General features: G+C 39.2%; 2 protein-coding genes across 4 annotated transcripts in view; one reads left to right on the forward strand and one right to left on the reverse strand.

Annotated features, from left to right (window-relative positions):
- The window catches only part of IMMP2L (inner mitochondrial membrane peptidase subunit 2), a 485,261-nt gene that overhangs the window by 186,173 nt on the left and 273,745 nt on the right, over positions 1-25,343 (forward strand). The window lies entirely within an intron of this gene.
- LRRN3 (leucine rich repeat neuronal 3) overlaps positions 21,576-25,343 on the reverse strand; it is a 36,251-nt gene continuing 32,483 nt past the window's right edge. Inside the window, exon 2 of the mRNA XM_026117703.2 lies at positions 21,576-24,735. Within this exon, the coding sequence (XP_025973488.2) occupies positions 22,259-24,385 (2,127 nt within the window). The 5' untranslated portion in view covers positions 24,386-24,735 and the 3' untranslated portion in view covers positions 21,576-22,258. The remainder of the gene's footprint in view (positions 24,736-25,343) is intronic.

Raw genomic sequence — 25,343 nt, forward strand, 5'->3', positions numbered from 1 at the left:
TGAGGGTCTTTTTTATTTCTTTTTTTCTTTTTTCACCTTCTCTTTCGACTTGTCCATTTTATTGTTATTAATTACAGCATTTCCAATGTTCTGTCCACTACAACTATCTAAAGCTCAAAGCAAGACATTGTTTTGGCTGAATATTTCCTCTGAACCACTTTGAAAACATTTTTATATTTTTAAGTAGTCTGTGCTTTTTCAAGTTCTTAAATCTTGTGGCTCTTCATCATAGTGGTGGAGCTGTGTGTTTAGGCATACAGTTTAGGTGATTACCTTACTTATAACAGAATTATCCTTGATCAACCTGAAACTTCAAGCTTGAAAAGAGCGAAATGTTAAGATGGAAGGATTGAAGGTAGAAAACAAAACTATGCCTCCAAAGAAATAAAATTTTAAAATGATTAATAGTAGAAGAGGAAAGGTTTTCTGGATTATCAAAGTTTCATACTTTCTTTGGAAAGAGGAAGGTATTTGAATCTTTTTTTCATGTAGATGGATTTACTCTAAATGTTTTATATATTAGAAAAATGAATGTTAGTTAAAGCTAGTTATAAATGCCAGGGCTTGGGGGAAAAAAAAAAAAAGGCAGGAAGCATTCTTACATTCAGTTTCACAGTCTGCTGCTTTACATTTGTGTGAAATTATGCTATTTGGATACTTAGGCAGAGCATCATAATGAAAATGGTAGGATATGAGGAATGACATGTAAGAAATTCTTTAGAATTTCTTCCAAAAAAAGTAGACTGAGTATCTTTAAAATAAAGCATCATCACATATAGAAAGGATATGGAAATACCTGTCTGCATTGTGAATACAATTTTAAAATTTAGGAACTCGAAAAGCCTAAAGACCTACCCAAACTAAAGCTCCTCTGCAATACTGCAACTATATTGGAGAACCACTTGAATCCTTTAAAAAGGAGTAACAGGATGCTCCTGATCAAAACCTTGGAGTCATCTGAGCAAAAATATTTCTGCTTCTCTGAGCAGGTTCCAAAACATGAATAATCTTTGGGGATATAGTTCCTCTGCAAAATCGTTGAGAGTACTGTGCAGATTTTAGCACCTTTGTCCTACAATTTAGTTATATGTGGGGTCCTTTCAAGCTAATCAGGCCCGATGGGAGTAATGTTAAGCTAATGTGCCTTTCTGTCAGACTGATATTGTTCAGATGTGCTAGGACGCAAGCTAGGATGCCTTGCAGTGCTGCAGTGCACTTTGTGGACTTACGAATTTAGATCTCTCCAAACTGCACCTGTGATGCATCTTTAAGTGTAGATATATCCTCAGACACTCAACAGGTCATCTCTCCTTTTACATACAGACTCCTAGTTAACTTATTCTAGTGTCCCTTATTTTCAAGTTTTCATTAATTGGTTTACTCTGGAACTGCTCTGCTTAAAAAGGTTTTAAAAAATTGTTTCTTTTTCTTTAAATATTTCTGTTGGTATACTCCGTCTGCAACTTTTGCTTTAGTAAGTATTTTCATATATAATTTAAAAATATTAATGTAACTTTTATAACTTTCTATATTAGTTTAAATAAAATCTTCACTCTTTCCTTTTCCCCCTTTTTATATTTTTGTTTTTTTTTCTTTTGTCTCCCCTCCACTCCTACTCTTTCTATTTTTCTCTTTAGGCTTTTAGTCTGTGTGATAATGATTTGCTCCTTTTTTAAGTAGATGTATTTGATTTGGATACAACTTAAAACAATCTTGAATACATTCCAGAGTGTCTTTTGTTGTTGCCTTTAAATGGATTTTTGAGTTAATCCTTTTGAATTAATTATTTTCAAAAAACTTTGAGGCTTCAAAAAATCAACAATAAAAATTGCTGTAGCTCTGGTAATGTTTAGAAAAATCACGAACCTTAATTGTTTGTTAGTGGTATTATAATTGGTATTGTTAAGCAGCTCCTGGACCTTGAGCACTGTCCTTAATTAGAGGCAGTAGTGTCTCCTTTCCCCTGGGATTTCTTTATGAAAGTATTTTTCCTTATAACACAGGGTTATCGGCTTTCAGCTGGCTTCTGGATAGAAGCTCCCAAATGACACTACCTGTTTTAGCTGCCTTCCTCATTTTAGCCAGAATTTCCAGACATGCTCTTCTTGATTACCTAAGCATTTACTTCTTTTTGCCTTCTAATAAATATTTTTGCACTGCTTGTTTTACAGATAGTACTTAATCTTACTGATTGTCTACTGCTTCTCATTTTTTCCTGAGCTTTATTTGTAATTCTTGGATGGTTTGCACTTGATTTGCTAGCAGCAAATGATGAGGTTTGTAATCTACCTTTTTTTAAACATTATTTTTTGCTTTCTTAAACTTTCTTTCATTTTCTGAATATGTATGAGATCTTGATTAAAGTAAACACCTACTCACTATACATACAATCTGACATATTTTAATGCATGGGTTTTATTAAGAAGAATTTAGATTATTTTATACATATCCAGTACAGTGGAATATTAATTTTGGGAAGGGCAAAGTAGAGTGCAGGGGCTGAATATTACGAAAAATAGGAGATGCTAACAGTGGGAGGGTGATATTGTATGGCATATGAAGACAGGAAACTTTCACATGTAAGATAATTGAAGGCAAAAAGAAATTCTCAGGTGAGGAAGACAAAAGGAGGGGGTAGACGAGCTGAGTTCTAAGAGGTCCAGTAGGATGATAATTGATAGTTAGAGATGAATAGCACAAGCAGAGTCTTGCATACTTTTTAGGTCAGGAGCAGGAAGAGGAAGAATCTGATAGAAAACTAAATTCTTGCTGGTATTTTAAAATAAAGCAATTAGATTATCATGTAGAATATATTGTGTGGCACATAGCTTTTGTTTGTAATTCAGTAATATATGAACAGGCAGAACATTCCTGTGCCAGCCTTTAAAATTCCAGCCATCCAATATTTCTTTGATGTTGTGTGTAGATATTTAATTATTTAATCCTGAAACAGATGCTCTCCACAAAGTATTCTATTTTAAGTATTTTAAATAAATAATATTGTTCTTTTCCCATTTTGTCTTAATGAAAAATATATGTTATGTTTTCAATTAAATAAATGATGTACATCATTGCTTTCATAGCATCTTCATTAGAGCCATACATATGAAAACTTTTGAGGTCTACGGGTCAGATAGGCCCATGTGGCCAGGCTCCTGACAATTCAGAGACATGTTTAGTAGATTTGTCCAAAACACCTAAATAGGTTAGAGTCTCATATCTGTTCAATTCAGTGGATGTTATGCACCTAATTGCTTTTGCTGTATGACAAAGTACCAGTGGGCACTTATGTATCGCTTGATGTGCACAAAAACCTTTGAAAATCCGTTTTATTGTTTCTTTTTTTCAAAACTATGTATTTAAGCAATGTTCAGGGCAGCAGGGGTCTTTCCCCTTTAATGTACTTTGACAAAATGTGTTTATTTGTGTATGCATGCTTATAAATTGTAATATGCTTTTGAAAAGCTAGATAGATAACAAGATTCTCTTTCCATTTGCTCTTTCTAAAAATCCAGACATTGTACAAGCTAGAAATAATTTAAAATTGCCCTGGCATTAGTGGAGATCCTCCATTTCAACCAGCTTTTCAAAGACTAGGGAAAAAAAAAAAGCATTAGTTTATAGAAATGACCAATATTGGTAAACTGCTTAAGCAGGCAGGGGTTACAGGAGTGCAGAGTTTTCAGTATTGCCTGAGCTATCTTAAAAGCTGGCTAAAATCCCCTGTTCTCTGGGACGCTCTGCATTCTACTTGTGGTATGGAAGCCAATGTAAAGATTTTGGGTCATGCTTCTTATTTAATAAAAGAATTAATTTTCCTCTGGCTATACTTGAAATCTGCACTTAAATCCACAGTACAGTTCAGCTCTTTTGTGTGTTCTTTTTTCATGTAATTGTGCAGAAATAATAATAGATAGCATCGGGAAAGATATACCAGAAATACATTTCATAAGAGATTGGGAAATAGATGAAGTGTTAATGAAGTAGAAAGTAGTTAAAAAGGCGGTCTGCATGCCCACACTTGTGTGATTTTATATAAGAGCAAACAGTAGATTAATGCTAAATGAATGGAAGAAATGTGAAGGCTGAGAGAGATTGAAGTTCCTAGAAGGACTGAAAAGAAAATAATTTAGAATTGGATCTCTAATAGCCTGAAAGCCGACAGGGTGATTTGGGCAAGCTAATGTGCACATGTGTTCATAAATGTTGTGAGGGTGAACAGTGCTATTTTGGAGTGTTCACACTGAGGGTCTGAAAGTAATGGGGATACATTTCATCCTACTATGAATACTTAATCCTCCTGTATGGCTTTAGAAGAGAGAGAATTGAGGTAATGATGTGCGTGTGTTATATTACCTAGATAAAGACAGGCAAACGTGTGCAAGCATGTTCAGAATATCTTGTGTGGTACATGAATATTCAGTATAGCTCTTAGTTTCCTAAAATAGAACATGTACTTGTTGCAAATAATCTGCAGAGCACTTATGGAACTAAATTGTGTAAAACTTTAACACTAAAGATGGGTAAGCAGTTTAATTTTTGTAAAGCACAAGAATGACAGTGAATTGGTAAAATGCATATGACTATTTCAGTGTTATGAAACAATATAAAATGGATTTATATAGCTTTATTTTTCTCAGGAGATATCACAGTATTACTGTTTACACAATAGTCTGACTAACTAGACAAAAATGCATTTTTGAATAGCTATCTAAGTAATATGTACTTATCTGTCAAATTTGGTAGTAAATGTCATGGTAGGATTAAATTAACCTAAAAGAGAATCTAATTCACAGTAAGAATCCGATTTTACTTAATTCTTTTATTACCTAATATGCAAAAAAGTCATAATGTCTGACTACCAGTAGTTTAATCATGATAGTTGCTTTATTTTAATGAAATTAACTTTAAATGGCAATTTTTATTTTGCATAATTATTGGATACTTTGCACTTAATTTAAAAGTGATAATTCTAACTCTACTTGTAGCCCTTTTCATGTATCTTCCATGTAGATGTTAGAATAAGATAGGCCTGGATGATTTTCATCATGTAAAATCAGTCTACCATAACCATAACTTTATCAAAGTATTATCTGTTCGCTGTCTTTGGTGGTTTTCCAACAGTGACCCAATTTCTTTGGTGCTTGAAAGTAATAAGCTGTATGTTTTTAAGTTTACCTTATGCTAGAGACAGAAACAAAAATGCATGGTAAATAAAATGCATGGAGAACAATTTCATACAAAAAATAAAAATTTCTGGTAAGATTCTGCCAAGAAATATTATGCCCAACAGCCATCTCAAGTAATCTGATTTGTGTTTACATAGCTAAAAGACAAACTCAGGCCCTTGACCTGTAAAGTGTACTATATGGGTCTATAATTCTTAACTGAAAGAAGCTAGAGTCGGACTTGAAGAAGTGAGTATAGATAAAGACTGTCTCCACTACTGTTTCAAAATTAGTATTAAGTATTTCTCTTGGAGGTTTGTCTGTCTTTTTCCAGTGCTAGCCCCACATTTAGTGCCCTTTTAAAAGAAGCATGTTCTCTCTTCTCCGATGAGGTTCTGAATCACAGCTAATTAACTGTCATGACAGCTTTTGAGATTTTTTTTGTTTCCTAACTATTCAGTTGGTTTGAAAAGCAGCATTCATTTTCTACTCTCATTTTTGCATTGTCCGTACTGCTGTACACCTCAATTTGGGGATGCCTCTCTCTTTTTTTGTTTAATAGAGATGATTTTCCCATTTATTCATACTTCATGGTACACTTATCCAGACAGTGTAATTACTAGGCTTAATAAAAAAGATGAATAAAGTAATTCTTGCACTGTAGTGATGTCACTGGAAACCATATTTAGTGAGTTTAGTACTTAGAAAAAGAACATATATAGGCTGATTTTCGTGTCTTGCTTTATTCCTTGTCTTTTGTCTTCTATGGATAGAGGAGACCCTTATTGCCCTATCGGACTTACTTGTTCTGGCACCTAGCTCTCACATTTCCTGAAATGCTGGAGGGTGAAATAAGTACACACTTCTCTAGGAGCTCAGTTCTTACTTGATTTTTCATTGGCAGCGATAGCCAAGACTGAAGGGATCAGCTGTGAAAACCTTGTTACTAATATGGGACTCTTCAGGTTTGTTTCCTTATCTTTGTGAACCCGTTTAGCTGGCTAGCAACAATTTTGTCCAGTTAAACAAAATCCAGACTGTTCAAGTACAGGCAGGCAGTCTCAAGGTGATATATTACCCCAAATGTCATGGAGGATCCTATCTTTGCATTGGTACTGGGAAACAGAGTAAATCTTCATGGCATATAGAGATAAAGTTAGCTTGGACTGTCAAAAGAGAAAATCATGCTGCGTATTTCATCATGATGACTGGAAAGTAGTTTTGCGTCGCGTGTGGAAGCACATTTTGAAGCAGTAGGCCGTATGTAGGTCAGCAAGTGTAGCCTACCTTGCTCTGAATTCAGCACTGCATTCAGCACTGCTTCCTGTGTGTACGGTTGTCCTCAGCATTTCTCTCTCTCCTTGAGCTCGAGCCTGGACACACAATTTTAGAGAGCAGTCCTACATTCAGAGCAGTACTTAGAACTCAGTACTCTGCAGATCTTGGTAACCTTTTTAATGGGTAATTCTTGGAAGGAAAAAGGTGATTATTTACAGTGGTAGCTGCAATCTTCTAAGGAGGTTTCAGTATGGATATATTTTTCCTTATACTTTCCTAACTTTCCATGTTTTTATGAAGAATTCCTGCTTACAAGAAATACTGGTCTGTGGCTAAGTATTGTCCGATTTTGTATTTTGAATGGGTGGGAGAGAATCCGTGAATTCAACTTCGAGAGTTTCATATTAGGGGGTATATTTTGTAGCAGTATGAATGTAAACGGTCTCGGATCAAGAAACTACAATTATTATGGTAAATAATATCATGTTCTTTTGGCCATTTATTCTAAATTTCCCTTCACACCTGAACACATACAGCATGTAGCTTTATGATTCCCAAAAGCATTAAGGCTATTTGGAGCACAGCATGAAATTGTCACCAGCACGAATAAGGAACAGTGGCTACGTAATGCTAAGGCAGATGGAGTTTTTTCCAGTCTTCTAAACTGTAATGTTAAAAAGAACATCAGCTGTTTTAGGATCAGGAATAGGCCATCTGCCCAAATTGCCTGCCCTTTCAGCTTTACCTTACTCCCACATTACTATTATTTTCATCTGAATGTCATTACATTTTTATGTTTTGTTTCCTTGCAGGAGACTTCGTGTCATTAACTGATTTGTTTTACACTAGGGTTCTCTTTAAGAATCCCAGGTCTTTCTTTAATATTTATATTTTGCTATTCAAATATTTTGCTTTGAAATATGATGTTTGCTTGATAATTTTGTTCATAAGTCAGGCAACATCTATCCTTACTGGCAGCGTTGGAAATGATGTGACAATTCTGGCAACAATAGTAGTGGGAAATAAGCAAAGGACTAACTGGGATTATGGAAGGGAGAGGAGCTGAGCATTTGTATCAAGGCAAATAAAAGGACTTTGCAGCAAAAAATGGCAAAAAAAAAATAATAATTGAAGCCAAGAGAAGAAACACTTCAGCAAGTGAGAGAAGGGTTTGTAAAAAGCATTTTTTAGCAGGAAGAGGAATTTCATTTGAAGGAATTTTCAGCTCCAGACGGATGAACGATTAAACAAGAGATTCAGTAGCTTTGAAGAGTGTTGAATCTTAGAGTTTGAATGTCTCCTTGGGATGAACATTAGAAATAACTAAACATTTTACAAAGGAACTTTTAAAATCTGAAAATAATAGGTTCAGTGAATACTAAATGTTCCACAAGAATGTCAACATTTCACGTCAGGATTTCTTTTCAGGTGTTTGTATTAATTCATGTTGTGTAAATACCTATATTTGTTCTGTAACAGTAATCTAGTAAATGTTTTCTTCTTTCTAGTTTTCTTCCTAAATATCTAAAGAAATGCTATTAATCCATTTTAATATTCCAAAAACACTGGAATTTTCTTTTTTAATTTCAAAATAAATTCTCTGTCCACTAACTTGATTCATATATAGTTAGATTAAAAAGCAAGATTCAAATGTATTACCAACTGATTTGGGAAAAAATAATTTTGGGAGCTATATTTTCATCTCAATTGCATGCTGGCAGTAAAGATACCAGTCACCATATATTTATGGATGAGTAGGAATGAACTCTGCTAACCATAAAATAACATTTTAGATAAAAGACAGTTCCCATTGAATAGTTCACTTTCTTTGGAAAATAATGGAATTTCTTTTTGTGCATGATTGTTCTTTCATTGTTATGTTCCTAAATATAGCCAGCCATTTTTTGATGCTCTGGTGGGATAAACTTGCAGAGCTGACAAGATCTACAAGAAACAGGTGTCCCTTGCTGCAGCAACTGAAAGTCAGGAGGGATGCACCTGAAAGTTTTGAGAAGAACACTAGATATTTATGCATTGTTATACATTTGGTTATGCCATTGGACATCACAGATACGGCAAAACAGTACAAGAGTTTGGAAGTTATTTATATCATTACAATCAAATAATAAATACTGTTTATGTCTGTAAGGTTTGTGGACTCTTCATAGGTGGACATATTTTGCCTTTTTTTCCTGAAGGATGATGTTGGGTATACTTAAATATTCTTTTTTTTTGCATTTAGTTAAATGTATGAACTGATTTGTATTCAATTTTTGTGGCTGTAATTCCCAGAAAAATAAATTTGACAGTCATAGTTTTTCAAGGACAGAAGTGATTTGTCCATTATTTCATAAAATAGTTCAAGATTTATGATCGTTTGCAACCTTCCTTTACAGTTGCCTTCTTTGAAGATCAATCTACTTCATTTTTTAAACTGAAAGTGGGAAGAAACTTCAATATAATTGCAGCTTTGTATCTCTGAGAATATTGCAGTCAAGCAGGTAGATGTGTATTGCTTGTATTTACAATTTTTCTTGAGTGTTCAAAATAACATGTCTTTTAAACATATTGTCCTGATTGGCTTAACCTTATATCTCTTGTTGAAAATGTTCTGGTTATAGAAATGAATTATTACTTAATGTAAACAGAACAATAACGTAAAAGGATTCAGTGTTTGTATATCATAGTCAGTCACTTATCATGGGGCCAGTTTTGATTAATCATTGGTAGTTCTACAGTGTGCTTGTGCCATTACAAACAATGCCTGTACCTTTTGTTTCAGAATACTGAAGTGATTTTAATCGTGAATAGAATTCAGTCTGATACGTTATATTCTTTTCACATAAGCCTATAGTACAAGCTTTTAAGAGGAACTCCTTCAGAATATTTATTGAACTTGAAATGAATAGCTCAGTTCTCAGTTGTATAGCACAGTTCTTGCTGGACCTGTAGGGTCATCTATTTTAAAATTCCAGTCATGCTGATCTCACCAGGTTTCAGTAATAACCCAAGTTCAGTTTATCCATATTGTCGCCTTCTGATGCGACACTCTCCCGTTCGCCTGAGACGGCACGGAGGCTCCCCCAGCCTCCGGGCCAATGAGCACTGACACCAATATGAGGATGCTGCAAATGGCGTTTATTGTACGCATGTATTTGCTTATATACCTACAAGCATACTGCTATCTCTACGTCATATCCTTCCTCTTCCTTCCTCTTTCCGTGCCATCGCGAGATCTTCCGATCGCCGTTCCCTACATCTCCCCCTCCCCATGCTTTGACTATGCTATTTGCTTTAAATTGCCGTGTCGCGGGTTAAGCGTTCATAGTGTGGGTGTGGGCGGCACCACCCCTTTTCTAGCAGTTGTCTTACCAAGCATCTAAACACTAGTCTACATACTAATATACCTAGCACGAGCATCAGTAGCAGGTGCAACTCTTCTATTAGTAATTGCCTGGCCCATGGTCCTAGCCCAAGCCAATTACCACTACTGAACCCAGAAGGTCAAGCTCTTGCGGGTCCCAGGGCAATGACGCATTCAGCGTGTCAATGCTCTCTCAGCTTTGGTAGGTCTACGGTCAAATTCAATGGGACCCCTATTAAGCATGTCTTAAAAGGGCTGCCCCACACCCACCAACATCAGGCAAAATTGCTTATTTCCTGTCCGGTTTGCCAGGTGAGTCATAGATTGTTACTACCCCATTTCACTAACATTGGTTCGCCTTTCACCCCTTGGAGTCCCAGTCCCAGCATCGCTACGAGGAGAGCTACTTGGGTTGCTCCCCCTGCCATCTTCTCGGGTTTTCTGGTTACGCGTTCTTCTTGTGGCTTCACGCGCCTTTTCTCATCTGTTCTTCTTCTCCTGTCTGTTGTCTTTGCTGCTAGAAGGGATCATCGGCTTTTCAGGGTGGTCCTCCCCTGCAATAAAACTCAGACATTCATTAATTCACCTGACTCTCTGCTTCCTGTCTTGTCCTTGCCCTGAGGTCTGGGCGCACCCACTTCATAGGGACCCATCTTACCATTTCTCCCTGCCTGACCGCTGCATACCCTCGTCCTTGGGTTACCAGCTGCCACCCCTCTTCCCATTCCCCTTTTTCCGGGATTCGAACCTTTACGTCTGGTCCCTCGTGCATCGCTCGGACCACCCAATGCTTTTCCGCTGGCGTCTTGTTCTCCTCCCCCCTGATGAACTGATTCAGACCGAATAAGGCGCGCATAATTATTTCTGATTGTTTGTGCGCGGGGATTCTTTGTGTATATCCTTCCCCCTCCCCAAGAATCTCAATCCTTTGCTTTAAAGTGCGGTTTGCTCGCTCGACAATGGCTTGACCTGTGCTATTATAGGCAATACCGTGCACTAGCTTAATTCCCCAGCGTACGGCCCATTCTCTCGTGCTTTGCGCTGTGAAACACGTGCCGTTGTCTGTTTTAATAGTTTCTGGGGCACCCAGCCAGGCCATTGCCGTGTGCCAATGCAACTGTGCCGCCCGCGCTGTGACTCGTTTATGTTGGGTCGCAACGATGATACCGCTGTGTGTGTCTACTGTGACAGCCAGCCAGGGCCGTGGTCGAAGTCGCTGGCACATTGTGAAGTCCGTTTGCCATATTTGGTTTCCTTTCAGCCCCCTGGGGTTGATGCCGGCGCCCCACAGGGGGGTTTTTTGGCAATATGGGCAAGCCGCAACCACTTCACGAGCCGTGGTGAGGGGGATGTTGCAGCTTTTTGCCAGTGCTTTTGCACCAACATGGAGAAGGTCGTGCACCTGCCTTGCCTCTGCGACTGTCCACACACCTTTGGCCGCTTGATCGGCTTTATTGTTGCCTTCTTGGTACACTCCTTGGATTGCCTCATGACTCCGAACATGAATAACAGAGGCAGTGGCCCGCCGTTGTTGTAGGGCTTCTTCTAGCATTAGCGCAATGGGCGATCCGGCCCATCCGGGATACGACATGTTGTGTAACAATTTAAAGACGAACATGGAGTCTGTCACTACATTCAAATGCTCTTCTGGCCACATTTGCAATGCCTGCGCCACAGCTCGGGCCTCTAGATGCTGTACGCTACTGTCCGGCTCGCTGATCTTCACTCGGTGCCATTGGGCCTTTTGATCTTGCCACACAACAACCGCTGCCCTGGTCACCGATGACGCGTCGGTGAACACTGTGCGCCCTGGTGCAGGTCGCTGTAGCACTCGGGCTTTCAGATGGGGCCGAAGGACGGTGAGGTGTGTATACATCTCCAGCACAGGTGATAATCTGATTGTTCCTGGGAATCCTTCTAAAGCTATTGCTATACTATCTTGTTTCTGGACCACGCTGTCCCATTGATTCCTTTTTACCGGCAGGTAAATGGACTCAGGCTCCTTCGCGAAGTGCCGAACGGTGGCGGTTCGTCCCTTCTGTATCATCTGTGCCAACGCTGTTACGATTGTGACGTATGCCGTACTTATTTGGTTTGACACTATCCACCATACGACTTCCGGACGCTCCGGTGTCCCTTGTCCTAGAACGCCTATGGCTCCTGTTCTTGTAACTGCCACGTACAGATTGATTGGTCTGGTCGGGTCGTATCTCGTTACTCCGCCCTTTGCCATGAGATCTTCTATTTTTCGGAGGGCTTCTAACGCGTTCGGTGTCATCTGCCTCGGTTCCCATGGTTTGTGGCCCTTGAGCAACTCGAACAGTGGCTCCATCCACTCCTTGGGAATACCTATCAGCCCTCGCAGCCATTGGAGAGCTCCAACCAATTGCTGTACATCATGCAACGTTCGTATCTCTTTATTGAGCTTTATCGGCTGTGGGACCACAGCTCTGGGGAGGATGGTGGTTCCCAGATAGTCGACAGATTCTCCCCTTTGCGTTTTCGCTTTCCGGACGTACAATCCCGCTTCATTTAGGCAGTTAATTACTGCCTGTTCTGCCTGATCGGTTTCTTGCTGGGTCTCTGCAGCTATTAGGAGGTCGTCCATGTAATGGATGATAAGCGCGCGCGGGAACTGCGCTCTTACCGGCTGCAATACCTTAGCTACTGCCGCCTGACAAATCGTAGGCGAATTTTTCATGCCCTGCGGGAGGACTGTCCATTGATATCGCGCTGCTGGCTCCTGCAGATTCTCTGAGGGCAGTGTGAAGGCAAATCGAGCTTTGTCCTGAGGGGCTAATGGTATAGAGAAAAAGCAATCTTGGATATCCATCACCACCACTGGCCAATTCTTTGGTATTGCTGATGGTAGTGGCAACCCTGGCTGGAGGGCACCCATCGCTTCCATCTGCTGATTTACCGCTCGTAGGTCGTGCAGTAATCGAAATTTAGACTTATCCTTTTTGTGTATCACAAATATAGGAGTGTTCCAGGGACTGTGGCTTTCCTCCAGGTGTCCCTGCTCTAATTCTCTACTTACTATTTGTCGGGCAGCCGCCAATTTGTCTGCTGTCAATGGCCACTGCTCTACCCACACAGGCTCATTGGAGCACCATGTCAGCGGGACAGCGAAATGAGCCCCGAGGAGGTAGGCAGTGGCCCTTACCCTAAATTTGTCAGGTGAAAGCCGCTTTGCAATAAGGCATCTCGCCCTAACAATGGTTCCCCTATGGCAGTTATGTACGGCCGCACACGGATGATCTGAGCAGGCCTATCCGGGTCCTCCAATACAATTGTGATATCGGTTTCAGAAATCATAGCCTCTGCCCTGCCTCCCACTCCATCTAACGAGCTTGCCACTTTTGCTGGCCAACTCGATGGCCACAACCACGAGGGTACACATGTAACATCTGCCCCCGTATCTAGCATCATTATTAAGGGGATGCTAGGAGGACCCGCCCCTGGTGGGCCTATCAGATGCGCTTTCACTCGGGGTCTCTTCTCACACCCTAAGACCAGGGCCACGCGGGGTTTCCCTTCGGAGTTTGGTCGCTGGAGCTGTCCATCAGCGGTGTGTTGTTGTTGACAGGGGCTACTTGAAGCCGGCTCACCGGGGAGGGGTGGCCCCCTAGTTGCCCTCCCCGCTTCTCGTTTCCCGACCGCCGACAATCTCGTGCTCTGTGTCCTGGTTTTCCACAGGCCCAGCATGTAAGGCTCCCCATACCCCTTGTTGGGCGCGCGTAACTTCCCTTATTCGTGCACTGTGCTCTCAAATGGCCCATTCGCCCGCAGCCAAAGCATGGGCCTCCCTTTGGACCTCCTCTAGCTCTAACCTCCGGCATTGCCATAACTGCTGCAGCAATCTGTAGGGCTGTGGTCTTGTCCCGGTGTTCTAATACGTACTTGATCGTCTGCCCTAGACTTGCTTCCTTAGGCGCTGTTCTTAGGATTTCTTTTGTCAACTCGTTGCCCTGCTGTTTGATACATTCCAACATCACCGCTCCTTTTGCAGCGTCTGGTAAAGATGCAAGTTCTACTGCTGCCTGTAGCCTGTCACAAAACTTGTCAAACGGCTCTCCCACTCTCTGCTTCACAGTCGTCCATGGGTCTGCCTGCTGCACCAGTGGCCCAATATCATCAAAGGCCTTTCGAGATGCTTCTGTTGTCACCAGTATCTCCCGAGGTGTCAGGCCCGCTGCCTGCTGCTGGGGTGTAGCCATGGCCGCATCATTTCCTCTTAACCGCATTAGGGTGGATTGGCCCAGTGGGTTCTGCGGGTCTGCCTGTGCGGCCATCAACGCCTGCTGTAAGCGCGAGGTCCACGCTTCTTTCCACATAAGGACCATCGTGGGTGATAAAACCAGTCGCGCGAGGGCGCGACAATCCCACGGTATTAGGCCTCCCGCGTGCGCCGCGTCCAGCAACGTCTGTGTCACTGGGTGTCGCAGGCCCTGTTCTTGCACTGCTTTCAATAGCTGTTGTACCGTCTTTGGATCGAGGGGCATCCATTCCACTGCCCCCCCCCCCGGGGCAATTCGTACTGGGAAGGCCCCTATTGGCGCACGAAACTTGAGGCCACTCAGGGCACATTCCGTCGCTATCAGTTTCCAGTCTGTTAGGGGAATTTCTTTTCCCCCTCCCGCTTGGGTGAAACCTGCTGTCTCTGATGGCCCTCTTTGTTTAGCTGCTGCCTCTGATAGCCCTCTTTGTTTAGCTGTTGCCTCTAATAGCCCTCTTTGTTTAGCTATTTCTTGTTCCAGAGCTGTAAGCAGCATAAACATCTGCTCCATATCTCTTGTAACTTTCCTCCCTTTTTTTTTCTCCCGCCTCTGACTGCGCGGGGAACTCCGCCCTAGTTGCTGCATCTTCGTTGTTATTCCTTCTAAGGAGTCAGTGTCTGTACCTGAGTCTTCAGTCTCCTCCTCCTGCAATGCTGGTCGACGCCCACTCCTCTCTCGGCCAGCGCCATCTTTTCCCGGGTGCGGCACCCTCGGTTTTTCCCCTGCTTCTGGTCTTTCCCCTGCTTCTTTTCTTTCGTCCTCCCACTGCACCCGAATCATGGCCCCCGGTAGCCAGTCTCGGGGATCATCCACTATAAGCAGTCTTTCCTTTTCTTCTGCCTCCTTCACTTTCACCTTGCTTTCTTTTCCTCTACCCGCCTCTGGCTTTTTCATATCTCGGTCTCCACAAAGGTCTCCTGGTTCTCCTAGTTCTCCCCCTTCCATCGCCCTCATTTCTTTCCACGGATACCGCGGCGGAGGCGGAGAAGAGGGCGTTATTGGGTAAGCCTCTGGAGTTTTTGCCTCCCCCTCTCCCTGCTCTGGATCTTGATTAACCGCCTCCTCCTTTATGTCTGTTTCCACACTCTCCGTTTTCACTTCATCCCCTACTATCGTCTCTCCCTCTATCGCCTCCGTTCGCTCCTCTGCGTTCGCTGCTGTCTGTGTTGCCATTTCCGCGGACATGTGTAGCGCCGCGCGGGCAGCCTGCCAGGTCTCAAGCTCCTCCCTAGTCCTTTCTAAAATGATCGTTATATCTCCCCACGTCTTAAGCTCTGCGGCCTTCTTAGTGGCCATAGCTCTCTGAGCAAGTGCACGAGTGCACTTCTCCCAGTTAGAAGGGGAAAAAATGTCCCCTGTTCTAACTATCGCTCCATCTTTCAGGAGCCGCCCGACGCAGTTCGCAACTGCATTCGCTCTCATAGAGAGCACCCATTCCCGGGCACCCACGCGTACAACCTTAAGTACCGCGTCCATGATCCGGATCCTCTCGACCGCCTGCGGTCCGCCGTCTCAGCTATCACGTCGGGGTCACCACTTGTCGCCTTCTGATGCGACACTCTCCCGTTCGCCTGAGACGGCACGGAGGCTCCCCCAGCCTCCGGGCCAATGAGCACTGACACCAATATGAGGATGCTGCAAATGGCGTTTATTGTACGCATGTATTTGCTTATATACCTACAAGCATACTGCTATCTCTACGTCATATCCTTCCTCTTCCTTCCTCTTTCCGTGCCATCGCGAGATCTTCCGATCGCCGTTCCCTACACCATATAAATGAGTAATTGCATTTCTCTTGTTTCATATTCAACTTCTAGAGTTGTCATATGGGTAATTTAAGATTTTTTTTTGTCTTCACAGCCTTTGGCATCTCGGTTAATTTAGTTCTCAATGTCTTGATTTTGCGAATGAATGCTCAGATAATCCTCCTCTTTTTCTGTTGTAGCTTAACATTTTCCTGAGTATCTAATCAGTTTTTTTCCTAGAAGATTGGTTCCGCTTGGTTCCAATGGTATTAAAATGTAAGCTATACGAATTACACAAACCTGTCTCTCAGGAGAAGGTGAACCAATATTCCAGAAAGATGCAATTTTTTTCTTACCTCACAGTTTATTCCAGCATCTTCTTCCTACTGTCACTTGTGGGATAGAAATGTGCTCTAAGGAAATCATTTGCTTAATTTTATCTATTGCTCTCATTTCAATCTTATTCAAAATGTCTGTCTGTAAGCTACATTGTGATAAAGTATCATGACCTTTGGTAGGCATCACCAGTAAATTTTTAGTCCAGATATGTTTCTAATCATCTTGCTTCTTACGTTTGCAGAAATAGCATGCTGCCGTTAATCTATTTTGAAGCAGAATTTCTCATCTTTACTATGAGGTGAATTGTCTTGGGTTTGTCTCTAGTGGTTTGTGCTCAGTGTCTATCCTCTCTATTCCATTTAACTACCTATATCTTTTAAATTGCCTTGTGTGGTTTTCATACTAAAGTTTTCCTACTGATTGTACACTTTCTGCTATGAAAAAATTCCTTGTCCCATCAGAGGCACACTTCCACTCTAGTCTTATCCTTTCAAGTCATTAATAAAAATTCTTTTATTCCTTAGTCTGACAGAATGATTCTTTCCCAGTTTTTGTCTCTGAAAGCTCCTCAATTCTTCTGCTGCTGTCTAGCATCTGAATTTATTTTCTAGACTATACATACTTCTTGAACTGTCTCTTCTGGCTTCATATAACAGACAATATTTGATAAGATTATTGCTGATCATTGTGTCTTTTTCATTATTTGCCAGCACAAGATTGAGGAAAGAATCTCCTTTTCTTGAAGTTATCTTGATGTCAGTGCTTAAGGTTACACAAACAAAATGAATTTTATTAGCAAAGTCCTTTAGGTCGATGTTTTGGGTATTGCCTAGCCAGATGTTTCAAAAACTGATGCTGCCTTCTCCTCTCCTTTGTTAGTAAAATGTTTCAGAGTAAGGTTTACTGTCAAATGCCAAGATAAAATTAATCCATTTATGACTTGCTATTTTCTGGTTTGAAAAATCAATAAATAGTGTTTTTAATGTATTGGTTTCCTGAGAGGAAACTATTAAATAAGAAGGAAACACAGGTGTATAACAATACTTTTATCCGTTTCTGAGGAAATTAAATGTAACTAGTTGTCAGTGTGTGCTTCAATTAAAGAGAGTAAACATTCCAGTTAATTAAGAAGAAAATAAGATTACATATGGAGCTTTGAAACAATACGAAATTAATTACAGATAATTATTCTGAAAGTTCTGCAAAAGTCATGATAAATTTGTTCTATAAGTTATGGAGTTGCTGGTCACATTAGAAAAAATTTCCTGAAGGACAGATAATTAAAAAAAATGTATTCAGGAGTTGGTCTCTGTGTCATTCATGCTGTCATTTTTAAAATGTGGACATTTTGAAAGCCATGCATTCCTAAGTACCACCTTGAGTTATTCACTGTGCACCAAAAAAGTCAGCAACGTAACCTTGAAAACTCACAGAAGTCTTAAAAAATAAGTGTATTACTCTGAATGTGTGTGTAAACATGAAGTAAACTGTTCATTACCAGAACACATAAACCTGCACAAAAAGGATGCAAATTCATATTCTAAATTTGACTTCTGCTTCCTTCTTATGATTTAAAAGCAAAGGGAGATTTGGCATAAAGTTGCTGAGCTAATTTGAACATGATTTTCCTGGAATAACTATCTCTCCTTGCTTCCCTCATCACAGTTAGAGATGTTTCCCAGAATTTAAAGGCTCTCCTGTTTTCCTTTGGCACCTTGTGCCAACTACCTCCTTACCTCAGAAGAATATAGTTAAGGGAAGTATATGGAAAGAATAAGTTTGAGATGTGAAGGTCTACAAGCAGTATGCTTTGCTCTTGGTTTACTAGATTTACTTCATCATGCTATATTGTATAACACCAAGACTAGACTTTAGCATAAATTAAATAGCATAAACTTTTGCAGTGAGTGCGAGTTTGGCGATTTACACAAAATGAAGGTTTGACTCTGTGTTAGTAAGATATTAAATGGTAGCATCAGAATAAAGTAGCATTTCTGATTGGTTTAAACTGGAATATAAATGGGGATTGCAGGGCTAAACTGAAGTTGATAAAAGACAGAGAAAGTTTAGGCTTTTACCTTGTGGAGGAAAAAAACCCTCTCTGTAAATGAAGAGATTATTAAAAAGTATATTACAGAACTATTAGGGAGTTCTTCCAATACTTTTAATGAAGTGTTACTTTGCTGGGAAAAAGTGTGTTTAGAGGTTTTTTTTTTTTCATAAGTCTACAATGTAATGCATGTTAAATATACTCTAAGATATTGAGGCTAAAAAGAGGACTTACTGCTTCCAAAAGACCTTCCAGGTTTATGGAGTCATATATCTGGGGAAGGATGAACTATCCATTTCTACGCATGGCTGTACAAGAATCCCACTGCTCACCCCCAACTTCTATGGGAATTTTAATGTGAAGAACATCCTTGGTGGTAGCATCTTTTTGGAGTTTTGTTAGGCCGTATCATGGATATCTATTTCTCTGTAGGTGTTAAAGATGATACATTTATGTGGATGGTAGGTGATTCACAGTAATGCCATTCTGAGCATTACTATGTATTCTACAAGATGCTACTCCTGCTCAGCAGATTAAAATAATGTAATACAGATATAATAAAACAAAAGATTGCAGCCTGGGTAACATGGTGCTAACAGAACACAAGTACTTCACACACAAAAAACGATGCCTGTAATAAAAGGGTAAAACAACCATTCATTGGTCAAAACACATACTGAAATCTGATTTAAATGAGTTTAAATGGTTGCACCTCCAACATGCTTTTTTCCTTTAACATGTTTTTATGGTAAATAGAATTTGATTGAAAGAAATGTCACTAAGCTTACTTTTCTGTTAGATACATGTAAAACTTCAATTTAGAGGTATTTAAAACCTCAGTAGAATACCAAAGAATTATAATGCTGTTGACATATACTTACACGAATAAATGGCTGCTGAGATTATCTTGAATGTGTTAGTAAGAATGTCTTTCAAAAGTTTAAATCTAATTCTGCTTCTCATTCTGCAGATCCCTTGGTAAGAGCAAGAACTCTTTCAAGGTACATCCCTGTTCTCATTATTGCAGTTGTCTTCCTCCTCTGTACCCCTTACATAGGCATCCCTACCAGATTCTTAAATGTTTTACTCTATAGGCCACCAAAACTTCTGTGATCTCATAATCTATTGCAGAGACACCGTTAACACCATACTTATGGACAATCTCCTAGTATTTCTTGAAGTAGTGCTTTTAATTTATAGCAGTGAAGGCATCCTTGCATAAATAAAGAATATTACTCAAAATGCTTAATTACATAAGGTGCATCTTTTTGGCTGTTTGATTACCAAAGTTTTTCTCCCACTGAAAACAAAAGCTCAGCACACTGTTTCAGAGATGGACAAAGGAAGGCATGAAGTTATCAGATGACTTCCTCAAGGCCATGCGAGAAGAGAATTGCAAAGCTACTTTAACAAAAGGCAATTATATTTTTCTTTTCAGGAGATGTAGGATATCATTCACATCTGAGCAATTAGTAAGAGAATAATAAATTTCTTCTTAAAATGTAAGGTATATTTTCATTTGATACCAGAATAAAGTATAGAATATTTCATTTACTTGTGAGAGGCACTTAGTTATATTTCAGCTACCTTTCTTTAGTATGAAAACTCTTCCATATAAAAAAGGCAATGTATTTTATCTGTCAAGAAGGCTTTTAGTGAGATATTTAAATAAAGCAAGTAGCATGCTTATTTTTCATGAACTTCTTTATTTATTCTACAGGGCAGTGGGGGAAATCTTCAAGTCAGTGCTCCCCATTTGGCTTGTATTCTTGTGCTGTTTTATACCATTGTGAGGAGATATTTTTGCCTGAAAATTCAAGATTCTCATTTCAAAGCTGTCACATTGTTGGTGCTAAGTGTAGCTGGAAACAGGTGAACATACAAGGTATCCTGGCAACTTTTTGCTGACATATATAATATCTGCTTTGTAATAGGTCATATTTCAGCTACCTTTTTTGATAAATAGCTCTTCTCTACAGGCTTTATTTGTGGTGCTGAAATCTTTCACACCATTGGAGTATGTCTAACTCGTAAATTTTAATGTGCTTGTATGTTTAGTAGTGATTCATCAGGTTTGTAAATGTTTTCTTCAGTGAAACTCATTGAATCTATCAATTCCTATTTTTTGTTGGTAATATAAAAGTAGCATCAAGTCTGCCTTTCTGCCTTTAACAACTTTGAAAATAACCTTTACATAATATAAAAATTCTGGGATGTAATTAGAAAAAGGATGTCTTTAACATGAAAGTGACATATTCATTAGTAATAAGTAAAATTAAATGGTCTTTCTGTATTAGAAATGTTTACAGACCAATGATATTTTGAAAGTATGCAGCAAACTATGAAAAAGTGTGAAAGTTAACATGTAGGTACAACAAGTAGCACTTCTGCTTCTACCTAGAAAAATTCTGTCAGTGATTCCACAGAAATGTTTGTTTCAGACATGTTTAGAAAGATAAAATCTATTTTATTATAGAGTTTAAAAAATGTTGAAGTTTATTAAAAACTTACAAGAACTGTTTCTTATTCCTTTTTTTACTTTGTTATGCAAGATACCTATATGCATGTTTTATTCCCTAAGCACAATATGCAGTGATAACTATTTTTTCTTCATTCTTTCTATTTGTTTTCATAACTATCAACTGAAATAACAAAAATGTTGCTATTGATTTCCCTATCAGGAGGTACCACTTCTTTTCACTAAGTATCTTAATGGTCAGTTATCCTTTCTGTACTGGACTTCTAGGTAGTCACTCACTCAATCCCAACAGAGTTGGATTTAGCTTGCAGTCAACATTGTGGTCAGCAGTTTGGGGTGCGCGTTTGCTGCTTGTGGGCCCAGTCCTGCTCCCATGAGAACTTCAGCTTCCAATTGAGCGGAGTCAGGTTTTCATCATTGTCTTCTTGTTTTGTTTCATTTCGTTTCTACTAATCGTGTTTCTGTCGGTCATTTATTTGCTTGTTACTTCTTGAGAGCTGAGGAGGTTTACAGACTCTGTTTATAGACTCTGTTTTTGTTGTTGTCCAAAAAGAAACCCTTAATATCAGCTAAATTGTTTAAACTGCTTGAGTACAGCACTACACGACCAACTTAAAGTTTAGACAATGCTGATAACTGAATTACCCTTTTGACTGAAGATTAAATACTGAGTTACATTATCTGAGTCTAAGAATTACATTTAGTTTTCAGGTGTCTGGAAAAATACCAAGCCAGCCCCAAACTTGATGATACCAGTATCTAATAGTCTATCTCTCTATCAGCCTGATGTCTCATTCCCACCCTTCTTCTCTCTTTCTCCTCCCAAAACAAGCAACGTATAAAGGACAGTTATTATTTCTTATATGGGGAAGTACTTTATAAAAGTGTTTATTGTGTGCTTTATTGCAGTTATACAGGCTAAAAAAGAGCAAAAATAATCCTATTCACTCAGATTGGCATTTCAACAGGAGAACATGTAAGGAGATGCTTAATCAGACATTAAAATGAGTTTGTTTATTGTCAGACCAGAATATTTTTTTAGAAACAAACAAGCCAAAAACTATTTTGATTTTAATCAAAAATGTATTTTCCTCATAAAAAAATTTCACATACTCACTGTGTCTACTCTACAGAATTTGTCCATTTCATTACACCATGTGTCAATTCTAGTTTATCTGTTCACTGCAAAAACTCGTGGCTAGTGTATGTAATACAGCACAGGAGGAGGTATTGCTCAGTTCCACTACTCTTATATAATAAAAAAAGAAAAATACAGAAAATGTTCTTGGCTATTTGCACTGTATTCCAGACTTAAAAGTCTCATGAAAGCTCTAGAAAGTGGAGTTAATTGTATTTGGTTGGTAGAATACCCTTAGAAGCCAGTTAGTTAAAATTCTTCTCTTACGCAGATTCAGTACATATTCCCATTTCTCAGCAGCAGCAAAGTCCAGGCATTCGATTTCTAAAAGAAATACTTTTTCTTGTGGCCTTTTTATTCAGCACAAATGCAGTCATGTGCTTTTTATTTCAGCAATTAAGTAATATACTGACATATTTATGATATATTGGTTGGTACACCTATTACAGTTGCCTTTACTTCCATGGCTGTGCTTTTTTCTTTGCCCATGTCCCAGAGACTGATTAGAGGAGGATAAAGCTCATTGAATGAGAAGGATTGTTTCTTCAGGTAATTCTTTAAATAGCTGTGTCCTACATCATAGTTCATCTCTTGTGAGATGCAGCTGTAGAGATATACCACAGAGGTGATTCCCAGAAGAGCACCAAGGCAGGCAAGGAATCCCATTACGTTATTCTTTTCATAGTCTTTCACTGCAAAGTCCGGTCCTTTTGTGGTTACATTGACACATTGCTTCTTATTCTGTGGATAGATAGTGGGAATATCTATACAAATTTTGTATTCAGTTGATGGATTTAGATGTGTAAGATTATATACCTTTATATCGGATGGTATTCGAGCACTCTGTGCAGCCTGAGAGTTTTCCGCTTTCAGAAAGGCTGTCCATCTAACGCTGGACTTCAGAATTTTAGAACTTGCTTTCCATGAAACTAAAACAGAATTAGACTTTATATCTTTTATTTTAATATTCAAAGATCCGTTGCTGTCCTGAGGGAAAGAGCCATCCACTTTAATCAAGATTGACTTTAAGTCTGCCCCTACTAAATTTGTCGCTATACATGTATACAAGCCACTTTCTTTTTGTGTTATGTCACTTATGTCTAATGTTCCTTCAGAATGAATGTAGTATTTATTAGAAATAGTATTAGGCAAAAGTTTGTGTCCCGATGGTGTTATCCAGTAGATTTCAGGTTCTGGTTCTGCTGTTGCTCTGCAGTGTAAGGAAATATGGCTGCCAGATTTTATATCAAGAGTAGATGGAAAACTTTCAGGAGCTATCAGAGGGAGACAGATTTCCATCATTTCCCTGAAGTGTATCTGTCTCACGTTCTGGCCTTGGAATTCGGGAGGGTCTACACAAAACAGTGACTCTGGTTCCATGAAGCGAATGTTTGTTTTATTCATGTTAATCCAGCGGATGACACAATCACATCTAATGGGATTGCTGTGTATACTAATTTCCTTGAGGTTAGGCAAGGACTCAATTGTACTACGGTACAGGGCACTAAGCGCATTGCTGTTGAGCATGAGAGATTCCAGCTTGGGAAGTCTGCAGAATGCATTTGGATGAATGTATGATAATCGGGGGTTATTGGTAGCTTCTATTTTTCTTAAATCTGGCAAATTATCAACAGCAAGACTATCTATAGAAACGAGTTCAGGCATGTTATTAATTCCTAACTCTTTTAGGCGCAACATATTGCTAAAATCTCCTCTTCGTATTCTGTTAATGGGATTTTTATTTAGATCCAGAAATTTAAGATTTGCAACCTTTTGAAGAGCAATATGGGGCACTCGAGCAAATCTGTTGTCATAAAATGATATGCTTTCTAAATTGTCAAGGCCAACCAAAGCATTATCGGGTATTTCAGTGAGATTTATGCCTGCTAAAACTAGGCTGCGCAGGTTGATAAGAGGCTTAAAGTTCATATCTTCGATTCTGATTATTGGATTTTCTCCAATCATGAGAATCTCAAGATTAGGAATAGCTTCAAACCACTTACTGTCGATCATTTGCAGACTATTTGAATTGAGATGAAGTCTGAGAAGATTACTGAGGCCTCTGAAAGCTCCCGGTGCAATCACAGAAAGCAGGTTATGATTAATGTAGAGCTCTTGTAAATTGTGGAGTCCGGAGAGACATTCTTCAGGGAGTTCAATAAGTTTGTTTTCCTCAAGGTACACTGAAAGCAGCTGTGGTATCTTTCTAAGATTTATACTGGTCACTGAAGATAAATTGTTTTGAGATAAATCCAGACCAGTTAGATTCACTGGGAAGTCTACTGAGTGTTCAATTTTTGCAATATTATTAGTCTGTAGCAGTAGAACCTGTGTGTCAGCAGGCAGTCTGGCTGGAAAATTAGGAAGACCTAAATCATTACAGTCCACTGTTGGTGCCTCCATATACACAGACCTGGGGGTGAACCAAGGTCTGATCTCACATATACACGACTCTGGGCAGTCTGCTTTTTTTCCTACAGCTTGTACTAGTGCAGTGATAACTAGGCCAAGTAGAAAATTAATTTTGAGTTGCATGTCCTTCATCTTAGCTCAGATGTTCAGAAAAGTAACAGGCTCCTTACTATTCCACAATTATTGTTTTGGAATTCAGTATGACCCAGTCAATTGATAAAACACACGCTTGCATTTGCAAATGTTGAATACAAAAGACTTTCCTCTTGAGGATAAGTGATAACTTTGCAACCAACTCGTCCAGTAGTAAGAGGCATTTTGTGGAAATGAAGGTCAGTCTGCTCTTGATGACATAAAATTGATAAGCTTTGTGAAGATGAAGCATGTATGGATGGTCATAGGAGATTAAGCAATTCATTTATTTAGTAGTATTATCTTCAAATCCCATGATTGATTAGTGTTTCCAGGAGTGACAGGATGACCTAAAATGTAAGAAGAGGAAATGATTAGTATAAGAAACTATAAAGTTATAAATTAATTTAGCTATCTCTTGCTGTCTAACATTAATTATTGCAAGTAAAAAAAGAAAATGACTGCAGTGCCTAGAGTATTGTAGTGGTATCCAGACAGCATAAACGAAGTTAATATAGTAATATATCTTTAGACTTGTAGCTTGTCACAAATCCAGTTGAGCATTGCTCTGCAGAATGATGAAGATCCACAAAGTATAAAGCAGAATGTATCAGTGAGATTTCTCTACGTATTTTATGCTCCTTTAGAATATTTTCTTTTTTCTTACAGTTATCACTAGAAGCAGACTCAGTTATGTTGGCTTTGAAAATGTAAACACTGAGCAAAATCCTGCAGAGCATGAATATTTAACTTTTGAACATGAAGTTTATAAATATAAAGAACATAAATTATGTGTAATCAAAGGTAAATGGAATGGATGGAGTAATACACGTTCCTAATAATGATTTTCTAAGGCAAACCTGTAAGGTATTTATACAAAAATATAAAAAATTGATAATCCACGGGTTTTATCTTTTTCTAATTCTTTTTGTAGCTGCTGTTTAGGAAGAAACTCGCT

Source organism: Dromaius novaehollandiae, chromosome 1 (genome assembly GCF_036370855.1).
Source record: "Dromaius novaehollandiae isolate bDroNov1 chromosome 1, bDroNov1.hap1, whole genome shotgun sequence".
Lineage (NCBI taxonomy): Eukaryota > Metazoa > Chordata > Aves > Casuariiformes > Dromaiidae > Dromaius > Dromaius novaehollandiae.